Raw genomic sequence first — 13432 nt, 5'->3', positions numbered from 1 at the left:
CTATTGATTCAAATAATTCAAGATTGCTCGCGCACATCGTCCTCTTTTCAAATCAGTGTTGACTATTCTTGATTATATTGTCAGTTTCCAGATGTTTTTCTATTATACCTTTGAATCTTATTAAAAAACAATTAACTTTCCATTCATTTATCTCCCTCCTAACAGCATGTGGGTGTATGCACACCATATAAACAGCAGTGGTTCAAGAAGGTGGCTCACCACCACTTTTTCAAGAGTGTTGGGGATGGGTAACAATGCTCACCTATTCAGCAATGTTCACATTTTTGAAAGGATAATTAGAAGCTTGCTGTGTACAAATTGGCTCCCTGCATAACAGTGATTATGCTTTTGAAGTAATTCCTTGGCTGAGGGTGTGAAGAAATATTATTGCAGGTTCCTCTATAATGTTAACTACCTGATGTTCACGCTCCTGATCATTCCAAAAGAAAACCCACTGAATCTGGAAGCTATAGTCAGAGCTGGCAGGTAAAAGGAAAATGCACTTAGCACATTACTGATCATTATGGTTGTGGCACTGGTTCATTGCTTCCTCTTCAAATAGTACAAAGAACAAAGAACAATACAACACAGGAACAGGCCCTTCGGCCCTCCAAGCCCGCGCCGCTCCCCGGTCCAGGATTGAATCCTGAATCCAGGATCCCCGCCCAATTTTCCAGCCTATCTACATACCAATATCCTATCCACCGAGCTGTCCCTCACAGCTACGATGCTTTGTTCATTACAACCTATTAACTTACCCCCACCCCCCCATTCCAGACCATGTGATCTCCAGGGAGAGGCGAAAACCCAGAGTGAAAAACCCCAGGGCCAATATGGGGAAAAAAAATCTGGGAAATTCCTCTCCGACCCCCTGAGGCGATCGAAACGAGTCCAGGAGATCACAATGGCCCCGATCGGAAAATGCTTCCCAACCCTAGTCATTTCCACTTCCACGAACACCATATGAATTCCCTGCCCCCGAGACAGGTTCCCAACTATCCGCAGTAGACAGGTTCCCAACTATCCGTACTTGGCAAGTGCAACAAATTTAAAGTAAGAAGCATCACACTGGCAACATAAACAAAGTAAATGCAAAGAATACTAATGGAAGTATATAATACGTCCATTATATACCTGGACGTCATATAATGCTCACACCAAAGGGATCAAATATGATACAGGGGAAATTTGCAGGCCACATAAAGATGGAGCATTATACAGCTAGTGCAATATTCCAACAGGAAAACGTGCGCGAGATATTGCAGTTCATACTTACCCTCCCCACAATCACCAGCGTCAAACCCACATGATAGGATATTACAAGCTTGATCACAAAACTTGTCAGCCAGCCAGGAATTGGCACAACCTTGGTTGCAATACGTTATTCCAGGGAGCCCTCCAGCAAACTGCCAGGCCTGCGCATTCACCACTCCTCCCGGTCCACCACCACGATTCCCTGCAATGTTACCTGGAAATATATCAAACATATTTAGTGATCTATTTAAAATAAAAAGAGAAACAGTTCAACAGGAGCTTACATTTAGATGACACCTATAATTTAGTAAAACAAAATCCAAAGGCTTCACAAAAATGTTAACAAGGAAGCCACATAAGGAAACATTGGGGTAGATGTTCTATTAGCAGTTCAAGAGGACAGCTCACCCCCACCTTCTCGATGGCAATTAGGGTGGGCAATGATTGCTGGCCCAGCCAGTGAAGCCCACATCTTATGAATGAAAACAAAGGTTGGTGACCTTTCACGAGAACTGGCTAAAGTTAGAGATGTAGTAGATTTTGAGCAAGGTATGGATGGGACAAGGAGAAGATAAATCGGTGATAAGGTGGGAGCTAGAACAGATTGAATGACAAAAGTCTTATATGGCAAAAGGGAATGGTGATGTGACAAGGAAACAAAAAAGCAAAAGATACGCTTACTGATGTGCTGCTGTCCTAAAGTGAAAATAAGAGAAAAACAGAAACATGCAAAGAAAAATAAATAAAATTGGGGGGTATAGCTTATGGTCTGAAATTGTTGAACTCCTCGTTGAATCCAGAAGGTTTTAATATGCCTGATCGAAAGCTGAGATGTTGTTCCTCAAACTTACTGGAACAGTGCAGCAGACCAAAGACCGAGATGTCTGCATGAGAGCTAGGTGGAAAATTAAAGTGACAAGCAACCAAAACTCGGAGCCATGCTTGCACACTGTATGAAGGTCTTTCATAAAGTGGTCACCCAATCTGTATTTGATCACCCCAATGTAGAGACCACCACATTGTGAGCACTGAGTACAGTAGACGCTATCAGTGAGGAAATTCAGATGCCGTTAGAGTATCATTGCTGATGCACTGCTCTCACCCATTGCTGTCCCTTGAGGAATAAGAGTTCAAACCTTTCCCATCTTGCACTTCTAATAAAGATTTAAACACACCTCCCTGACAACACGCTAGAAACTGGAGACAAGTTGCATTGAGGTTGACATCACATGAATGCTCATCTCAGAATGGGATATCATGAGTGGGAAGATAAAAGTATTCCAAAGTATAAAATCACAATGCCTTCATATGACCAGAATGCTTGGATACACATCCAATAAATTTCAATGAGTGCAATTTAATTACAGTGATAGCACACCCGTGAACCAGAACTGACATCAAATTTGTTTTTTTAAACTTTCCTAACCCTTCTACAATGCCTAGGTGCAGCTCCAACACAAGAACACAAGAAATAGAAGCAGGAGTGGCCCTTCAAGCCTGCCCTGCCTTTTGTAGTCATGGCTGATTTATGTTGGCCTCAACTCTTTTTCTGTGCCATTTTCCTATAGCCCTCTATTCCTTGATCTATCAAAAATGTATCCATCTCCACTTTAAATACTTCTAATGATCCAGCCTCCACTACCCTTTGGGGCAGAGAATTCCAGAGATTCATCACCCTCTGCGAGAAGAAACTTCTACACACCAGCCCTTTATCTTGTAGCGATGTTCCCTTGTTCGAGACTCTCCCACTAGTGAAAACATCTCACCATTTACCCTGTGAAGCCCCATGGCTTGAATAAAGTCACCCCTCTCTTCTAAACTCCAAGGAATACAAACCCAAACTATTTAGTCTCTCTTGATAGGACAACCCTCTCATCCCAGGAATTAGCCTGGTGAATCTCCGTTGGACTGCCTCCAATGTTACTGTATCCTTTTTAAGGTAAGGGGACCAAAATTGTACATAGTATTCCAGGTGAGGCCTCACTAATACCCTGTACAATTGCAACAAAACCGTCCTATGTTTAAACTCCAACACTTTTACAATAAAGGCCAAAATGCCGTTTGACTTAACTACTTGTTGGACCTGCTTGCTAGTTTTGAGAACACCTAGATCCCTCTGTACTCTGGACATCCGCAGCAGAGGTGGAGGCAGCCTGCTGATTGATTGGTCGTAATGCCAGTGATGATATACCGTTTGAGTACATGATGCTATAATGAGAGTTTGATATTGGAGGGAGTTGAAGGATGACTTATCCCGGTGGAGCGGATGAGATCATTCATGTTTCTTACACTATGTGGCACTTCAGGTATTGGTGCAAGCCACGTTGACCTCCTGGGCGACAGCATCCCAGGCTGGAAAGGATACATTCAGGTGCTTCGTGGTGCCATCTTTGGGGGAGAGGACATGCCTCTGCACCTGGATTCCATGGATCAAGGTGTCAAAAGCTTATTGGCTGAGGTGGGGTGCTGCCTTCTTGAGGGAGGTGCATTTTGTTTCTGGCTGGGCCCATTTTGAGCAGTCTTCTGACAACAGATGGGCTGGAGAATGTGATAGGATTGTGTTGCACTGGCATTTAAATATGGCGCCAAGATCGTCAAACCCACTAACTGATGGTGGGTGGACAAATCAGCTCCCAGAACGCCAGGTGATTCAAAGTAGTATTCACTAATGTATAATTAATCACGTTCTAAGTGGGTAATCAGACGTGAGTTCATGCCATTCCAACCAGCAGAATGACTTCACCAGTCGCCTACCACTGCAATTAACAAAAAAATTGAGAATTCTGCCCTTAGCGTTATTTAAAGATACGTCATTAAAGTCACAATTTTAATAAACACAACTTCCTGACTGAGCAAATGCAGTTTATTTACAATTCCACAATTGCTATGTTTCAACTAATAAGAGATCATATTACTGAATATGGTCAATGCTGAATTACCTCAATCCCTAATTAACTTAAAGTTCACATCAACTGAACACTTCCATCGTTTGATTTGGTTTATTATTGTCACATATATTAACATAGTGAAAAGTATTGTTTCTTGCGCGCTTTACAGACAAAGCATACCGTTCATAGAGAAGGAAATGAGAGAGTGCAGAATGTAGTGTTACAGTTAGCTAGGGTGCAGAGAAAGATCAACTTAATGCAAGGTAAGTCCATTCAAAAATCTGACAGCAGCAGGGAAGAAGCTGTTCTTGAGTCGGTTGGTACATGACCTCAGATTTTTGTATCTTTTTCCCGACGGAAGGAGGTGGAAGAGAGAATGTCCGGGGTGCGTGGGGTCCTTAATTATACTGGCTGCTTTGCCGAGGCAGCAGGAAGTGTAGACAGAGTCAATGGATGGGAGGATGGTTTGCGTGATGGATTGGGCTACATTCACGACCCTTTGTCGTTTCTTGCAGTCTTGGGCAGAGCAGAAGCCATACCAAGCTGTGATACAACCAGAAAGAATGCTTTCTATGGTGCATCTGTAAAAGTTGGTGAGAGTTGTAGCTGACATAGTCGTAGCTGGAACTACTATTCTGAACTATTAAGTACTTGAACAAAAGTATTACAAAGTTAAAATGTATGCTAGTTAATAGCTATTACTGAAATTTAGCTCACTTTTGTATTTACTGAAGTGTTGAATGTTCAGGCACAACTGTAAAAAATTAAAATTTTGTACTCATGTATCACAACAACAATATAACAAAACAGAGACTGGGGTGTAGCTCTAAAATACACAACTCTAATTGCATTGTTACCACATCCAAAATGCATAAAGAATATACAAGGCATATAATCAAAGCATAAATTTATCCACATTATTTTACAATATTGATCACAAGTTTTATTATCATGTGCAATGATTCATTTTGTCAAGTCTGCAATTATTCTAATTTCATTACAGTACTCTCTCTGAAAGATGGCTTACGATTCAAATCATAATGATGACAGATTGCCTTGGGTATATTAATGTCTCATCCCCACAGACACTAAATACACAATGAAGACAAAGGAGATAAAAGCAAAATACTGTGGATGCTGGAACCTAAAACAAAAACAGAAGATGCTGGAAAATTTCAGCAAGTCTGACAGCATCTATGAAAAGAAAATACAACCAACGTTTTCGATCATCCAATCACCTTGAAGCTTCTTAATATCTTCCTCACCACTCACATTCTCATCAAGTTTTGTGTCGTTAGCAAATTGGAAATATTACATTTGATTCCCTCATCCAAATCACTGATGCATATTGTGACGAGCACGAGCCCAAGCACTGATCCCTGCAAGACACCACTAGTCACTGCCTGTCACTTTGAAAAAGACCTATTTATTCTATTTCCTGTCTGATAACCAATTTTTAATCCATGCAAATTACCCCCAATTCCCATGTGCTTTAATTGTGCACAATAACCACTTATGTAGTACTTTATCAAAGGTTTTCTGAAAATCCAAATACACCACATCCACTGGTCAAGGCATTACATTTTAGACAGTAATCACTTGCTGCATTAAAAAGCTTTTTTCACATACTGGTTTTGGAACTTTTGTCATTCACCATAAATCTGTGTATTCTGATTTGCCATCTTTGTTCTAATAGGAACAGTTTCTTTTTCTTATAGTTTTGAACACGTCAATCAAATCTCTCATATTAAAGGAACAACATGCCCAAATTATTCTCTTCTCCCTCCAGTTCTTTTGAAATATCAGATTTATACATGGGGACTTGCTGAACAAGGAGATTGGGATTCTGATTGGGATTCTGCCTCATTTGTTAGCCTACAAATAGAAATTGGGTCTGCATCTTATTAGACAGATTTGGGAGAGAACTGAAACACTTGTAGCCTTTTCTGTAATGTGTGTTTTTTTGAAAAGGAAGATGCGTGTGCTTCTTAGCAGCCACCAACTCCCCCTAACCCCACTCCCATGACAGGGTGTGATCAAATTAAATAAGCAGAAAACTTTCATGGGTTTAAAAGGAGATTATTTATTCAGGCGCTATCATTCACACATAAACACACACACAGAGAAAGATACAATTCAAGAAAATAATGCATTTTTAAAAAGATTGTAAGCAAAAGAATAATTCATAGTTCATGTGTTGTAGAAAGAAAATAGTTGCTGCAAGTGCATTGAAGGCGTTGTTTTTACTCTAAAAGGGTAGTTCAGGTAGGTTCAATAGCTAGTGTTGTATATCAGGATTGATTCCTTCAAGAGATGGACATTCAGCAGGTCGTGAAGTTAGTCACTTGTAGAATTTCTTGTCAGAAGGTCAGATTTCTTTGCAGATGGGCTTGGATAATGAGTTAGGCCAAGAGATCTAAGAGGAACAGTTTCTCTTCCTTGTTTTATGATTTTGAACATCTCTATCAAATCTCTATCAAAGGATTTGCAATCTCCATGTTTAAAAGAGGCATAGATGTCACTGCCTTGTTATGTGGCTGGTACTCTGCAGTGGATGTACTTTGCAAGCTATCGAGGTTCTTTTCTTGGGATAATAAAACCTTTTTCTGCAGGTAGTTTTGGTCACATGATACCACGTTTCAGGGCTCCCTGTTATCCACATAATAAGTTAGAGCCAGAGTTATTATTACACAATGGGGAAGTGCGTGATTGATAACCCATCAACATACCAGCTATGATTAACTTACTGAGAGGCACTAATGTTTTTCTTCTATCCTGACAGCACCAGCATGTCTGGCAGCCATTGCTTGTTAGCTGTCTTCCATCAGGCACGTAAGTATGGTTCCTTTTCACCTGAGAAAGCTTTTACATTTCAGAATTTTCCAGAGGCATTTTCAGACACAAGTTTGTCTGTGCGGAAATTACAAATCAGCTGACCCTTGGCAGCCATTTTACGAACTTGTTTATTTTTAAAAAGAAAGACGGTTCAAGAAAATTATATACTGAATGCAGTCTGTGTTTCAAGTTATGAGTAGGACATGTCTTAATTGGGCATGGCATCCTAAACATTAGAGTTGAGATGACAAACTGCACTTCCAAGCTCCTGAAAATCCATGCCCCTTTTCAAACTCATGTGAATGTGGCAGATAGGACTGCATGGGCACAAGAAAAATTTAACCTACCGAGGCAATCGCCTCCATCCCAGTCACAGGCTGAATTATTGCAAGCTTTATCACAGTAGCCATCTTTAATCCAGGACCCAGGACATCCATCAGCACAATTTGGAACTGGCCATGTGAGATAAACCTAAAATAAATAGTAAGAAGCGTCTCATCCAAACAATCTAGAAGTATTATTAAATATAATTAACCTCAATCCTTTATTATAGATTGTCAAGTAAGTTACACAGTGCAATTTTTGTTACTGTTGCCTCACCAGTGTATAATTTCAAATCACTGAGCAGATAATACCAAGTTTACCTATTGATTTCAATGATTCTATTGTTTTGGTTTCATCAAAGCTTAAATGCTTGATTTGTATAGTTTCCTGGTTTGGTTTCCAATTCGGAATTGCTTACCTTTTGTCCATTAGAATGAGAATAGAAATCATCAGGCCACACTTCCTTTCCAAACATTACGTCATCATTTAAATAAATGAACTTCTGAGAAAGACCTGGAATTCGATGCAGGTGTGTTTCAATAGCGGGGGAACTGAATGTTGGCAAATGGCTAACATTCCTGAAAATTTCCTAGGGGAAAATAGTCAGATGTGAAAGACATTTATAAACACATGATTCATTGGATGAACCAATCCCATTTAATCAAAATTTGTAGTTTTAAAAATTTGATTCACAAACAGCATTTCCAAAGCAGACTGAATTTGTAAAACTGAATGCCAGTCAACAGTCTTATCAAATACAAAAGGACTTGGATAGATTGGGAACATGGTTGATGCAACTAAGAGGAGTTATGCAAAGATTGAGAAACACAATAAACAGGAGAATCTAATCTAAATGGTGTTATTTCACAAGACATGACACAGGAGACAGGTTAATAGCACTAGTGGACAGATCACTGAAGACAACAGCTTAGTGCACATCAGTTACAAGCTGAGATTTAACTATTTACAGTTTGCAATGATTAATGAATAGACTTACGAGCGAAGCAGTGGGAGGTGATGGTATCAGCAGATTCGGTTAAGCAAGTGGAAGAAAATTTGATGCAGGAGTTTGAGTTGTATCATGGGATACAACTCTAAACCCATTTTCCAGCACATGGTCAGTATCATCGCATGCGATGGCATTTCAAGGATCCATATAGATTCTTCTTAAATATTGCGAGGGTTCTCACCTTTACCACCCTTTCAGGCACTGAGTTCAGATTCCTGTCACCCACTTGGCGAAAATGTTTTTCCTCAAATCCCCCTTAAATCTTCTGCCCCTTACCTTAAATCTATACCCCCTGGTTATTGATCGCTCTGTTAAGGAGAAATGTTTCTTCCCATCTACCTATTTATATCCTTTTGTACACCTCAATCAGCTCCCCCCCTCAGCCTTCTCTGCTCTAAGGAAAACAACCCCAACTTAGCCCGCCTTTCTTCATTGCTGAAATGCTTCAGTCCAGACAACATCCTGGAAAATCTCTCAGGTTCCTCTATTTCATAGCTCCCTACAATTCATTGTGTACTTCCTTGCATTATTGGCCCTCTCAAATTGCAGGACCTCTCACTTTTTGGGGTTAAATTCCATTTGCCATTGTTCTGCCCAACTGACCAGCCCATCCATATCACCCTGCAATCTAAGGCTTTCCTTGGTGCATGTCCAAAGATCCCGGAAGGCAGCAGGACAGGTAAATAAGATGGTTAAGAAGGCTAAGTTGGGGTTGTTTTCCTTAGAGCAGAGAAGGCTGAGGGGTTAAGAAGGGATATAGAATATTTGTCTTTATTAGCTGAGGCATAGAGTATAGGAGCAAGGAGATTACGATAGAGCTGTATAAAACACTCCTTAGGCCACAGCTAGTGTGCTGTGTATAGTTTTGGTACACACTACCAATTTGTGTATCATCCGCAAACTTACTGATCATACCCCCCACATTCATGTCTAGATCATTAATGTACACGAACAGCAAGGGATGCTTTTTTCTCATCTTACTTGACAATGTTAACCCTACGTTGATGTACAAAATAATTTTAAAACTTGCCTGGTGTGTTACTATTGTAACACGTGGATTATCCAAGTTTAACCAGGAAGGAATCTGACCATTTGTTACAATAAAGACATGTCGAATCCAGGGTGCATATCTTTCCACAGAACGCAAAGAGTAGCGCAGTTCTTCATTATCCTCAAATCGACTGGCTGAAATATCATCATCCTGCTTGGACTTGTGGAGAAGAGTGAAGCTGGTGATGAATGGACTTACTCTGTTACAGCTATCATGTGTATGTAAACTACAATAATTACTTTATAAAAATAACTAGCCCAATTGTTCTAGATTTAAAAATGTTCATGTTTAGTTACAACATAGTACAATAACTTTATGATCAAAATATTTAATTAATCAACATTGAGCAAGAATGCAATCCCTAAAGAACGAGTTATTTTGCAGATAAATAATCACATGAGTTTAACAAACTCACAAGGGGGATGTTACACAAAACCTGGATCGTGCCTAAAAATGAGACCGCGTTAAGCTTGAATGCTATGAAATGAGTGCATACTAATACTTTCCTAAATAGCATAGGCGTGATTCTTTTGAAAACAGGCAAGTTTCGCCGCCACGTCCAAAACAGGAGTCAAAGTCCGTTGGGCAGGCAGTGGGACCCAGAATTAGCATAGTGCCACAGACAGCCAATTAACAGGCAATTGCCAGGGAAGCTAATTAAGAGGACTGGCAGCTTGGCAGCCTCAGCAGTGCAACTAACAGCAGTGTCAGTACTGAGGCTGCAACTCTAGACAGAGGATGCCTCACAGCTCAGCATCTTTGCTAACAAACGAGTTGGACTGGAGGATACAGGATCAGGCAGGCAGACCCCAGTAATTAGGCAGGGAGCAGGCTTCACCCAGTGGCCTCCACACTTGGTGGCAGACCCTCCTGATGCAGGCAAAATGCAATTGGAGGCATGCGATGGTCCTAATTAGCCACTTTAAGTGGTACAATCGGCTAATGACCCCAATCAATATTCCTACTGCTGGCAATATGTCATGGTGGCAGCAAAATAGAAGGCTTCCTTTGCAACACATTCAGCCACCATATTGGACATTGCCAGTCCTCCCACTTCCCAGCCAGTCCTCATTGAGCCCTGAATTTCCAACCCTGGTTGACAACAGGGGCCATTCAGCAGAACCTAGCACTGTCCCATTGATGGGCAGGGAAAAGAGGAGCAGACATTTAACTGGGCACAAAAACCCTCTCACTGCCTTAACAATAACTGTATCACAAGAAAAATAAGTGTCGCTGCCCTCTTGAGGAGATACTGCCATGGTTCAGGAGTATAAAATAAACCAATAATTGCCACAAAATTATTTGTAAAAAGCTACTCAAATGCTTTGCAGGTTTGAGCTATAATTTAAATATAATTTTGACAAGTTTCATAGAAAGACAGTACGTTGGAAATAATTTGAAGAATAAATAAAACAGATAACTATACCCTGTTAGAATAAAATATAACCAACATTATGCATTCGATTGGAAGTTAGCAAATTGCGCAATACCCGACTGTGAGAAAACTAATTTCGCTAACAAATTTTATTTATATAGCACCTTTAATGTAAGCACTTCAAAAGAAGTGTGAAACAAAATATGACACCAAACCTCTTATGAACATATTGCAGATCAACAAAAGCTTGGTCAAAGAGAAATGTTTTAAGGAGCATCTTAAAGGAAGAAAGACAGAGAAACAGAGGTTTAGGGAGGAAATGTGACAACTTCAGGTCATGGCAGTTGAAGGCATGGTTGCCAATGGTAGAGCAATTAAAATATGGATGTTCATGAGGCCAAAATTGGAAGAGCGCAGATACTCTTGGAGGAGAATACAAAAAAGGAGGGCAAAGATCATTAAGGGGTTTCAAAACAGGAGTTTTCAAATTGAGGCATTGATTGACTGGGAACCAACAAAGCTCAGAAAGCACAGGGGTGATGGGTGAATGAAACCTAGAGTGAATTTAGACTGGCTGGCAGCAGAGTATTCGATGACCTCAAGTTTGCAGAGAGTAAAACATGGGAGGCTGGTCAGGAGCCTATGGAATACAAAAGCATAGAAACAGTAGAAGGAAATTTAGTTCCTTAAACCTCTACCACCATTGAATATTTTACTATGTTAAAGGTGCCAGATAAAAGTTGTAATTGTATAATATAAAATTAAAGTAGGGAATGTTGAAAACACTCAGATCAAGCAGCATGTGCTAAGAGAAAGGTAACCTTGTCTTCTCTCCATGGATGCTGCCTAACTTGCTGCTTGTGTCGACCATTTTTGATTTTTATTTCAGGTTTTCAGCGCCTACAGTTTTTTGCTTTCCTCTCCCCAATATAGGGTCTTTTGCTGAAAAAAGACTTGTCAAAGTTTTTCATCTTGCACTCATCAGGACAATCACAATAATGGGAAACAACTTTATACTTCATGAGCAGAGTGTATTAATTAGTTGGTAAGTGAACTCTGATTGGTAGAATGTACCAGTTAATAGTGTTAGGGATCAGATCAGAAACTCCAAGGTATATTACGAAGTTAGATTAGACCCCAACTGTTTTTGATTAGTGCGAGCATAACATGTTTCACTTCAGGTGTGATTTCACTGATCCACTAGGAAGCTTTTATAAAGACAAACTTTATTTAACAAACCAGTTTAACTATAACAAAAAGAATTAGTATAACTTTTACCAATTGAAATACTTAAACATGACAGGATACAATTCTTAACTGCCAGCCTAACTCTATTAGCTCCAAGTTAAGCAATATTTCTCATAGACTCCTCTTCAAAAATCAGTTAGCAAACATACAGGCTTACACGAGTTACCAGTCCTTAAGTGTTTTAACGCCTCTGGGCAGAGATCGAGAGAGGCACTTGTCTTCTGACTCTCAGACAGCAGACTTCAGAGAAAGATCTGTCTTCAAATAGCAGAACTCCAGAGAGAGTGGTGGAGAAAACACCTCTTGTATTTTGCAGACCTCTGGAGAAATACCTTTTTCTTAGCAGAGAGAAAAAAAAGAGAAAGCTGCTCCTTTCAAATTCAAACAGCAACTGCCTGTTTGTCTCTCTGTAAGCCTAGCTCCTCCCATTAGCACATAACGCACTCTTGTCAATCAACATAATTAATCCCTACTCTGAAACCCCAGGGGACAACACAAAAACTCCATAAACTTAGATTAAAACAAACACCCCATTAACTAGGAGCAATTCTGTACGCTCAGCATGTGGGCTGCCGCTTGCAGACCAATTAGCACTGAGTTGAATCTTAACATCTTCTTCACAAAAACATGACACAAATACAATTCTTAAAGGCACAGTATCAACACAATGGTGATCGACAGATAACTGCCAAGCACTGTATGAAAATTTAAACAAGGCAGCTTGACTCTATTGGTCAAGGCATTGCCTAGGAATGAATCAGTGAATAGCTGTCACTTATTTTCGTTAGCTGAAACAGGTGCAAGTGTGTACATGTTCTTTCTGTTGTTTCCCTGACAATGGTATTCTTGCGATTGTCCTGCTGAGTGTAAAACGAAAAGCTTTTTTTTAAGCAATACTCAAGTTCTGTACTATCAAACAACTAATATAGGGCTCTGAGTGGACACATTCCTTCACTTGAGTCACATACAATGAAATGTTCCTCCTATGAAATGGAGTCACTCCACAAAATGTTGTTATACTGATATTGCAATAATTGAATGTGCAGATTACAATAAATGATACAATAATACAATACAAATCTCAAAAATATCAATAATACAATTTAAAAGCATGTAGATGTTGTACATTTGCTGTTGCATAAAATACTGGAAAGACCTACCTGGCTGATGGTGCTGAGATCCCACAATAAATAAACAGGGTTGATTGTTATCTCTTTTCCTTCTACAGTCATGTTATTTTTGGGCTGTTTAGTAAGTTCCACAAAATCTCTGGGATCATTAAGTAGCAGTAGTACAATGCCAACTTCAGAATACAACTTCAGCTAAAAAGAAAAAGTCATATTGAGTAACTCTCAATAAATATGATAGACTAGTCAGCCAATAGTAAACAGGATATAATGTAAACAAGGCGTGGGTATTGCTGGCTAGGCCAATATTTACTGCCCTTT

General features: G+C 39.9%; 1 protein-coding gene across 2 annotated transcripts in view; it reads right to left on the bottom strand.

Moving 5' to 3' along the window:
* Positions 1-13432, bottom strand: part of gnptab (N-acetylglucosamine-1-phosphate transferase subunits alpha and beta) — a 76743-nt gene that overhangs the window by 27704 nt on the left and 35607 nt on the right. For both annotated transcript variants that reach the window (XM_078219526.1, XM_078219527.1), the window contains 5 exons: positions 13145-13306; positions 9341-9520; positions 7720-7890; positions 7325-7448; positions 1277-1468 (listed from right to left, as the gene is read on the bottom strand). In XM_078219526.1, the coding sequence (XP_078075652.1) occupies positions 1277-1468; positions 7325-7448; positions 7720-7890; positions 9341-9520; positions 13145-13306 (829 nt within the window). The remainder of the gene's footprint in view (positions 1-1276; positions 1469-7324; positions 7449-7719; positions 7891-9340; positions 9521-13144; positions 13307-13432) is intronic.

The sequence above is a fragment of the Mustelus asterias genome, chromosome 9 (genome assembly GCF_964213995.1).
Source record: "Mustelus asterias chromosome 9, sMusAst1.hap1.1, whole genome shotgun sequence".
In the NCBI taxonomy this organism is placed as follows: domain Eukaryota; kingdom Metazoa; phylum Chordata; class Chondrichthyes; order Carcharhiniformes; family Triakidae; genus Mustelus; species Mustelus asterias.
Note: the sequence above shows the minus strand (reverse complement) of the source record. Positions and strands in the feature narration are given on the sequence as shown.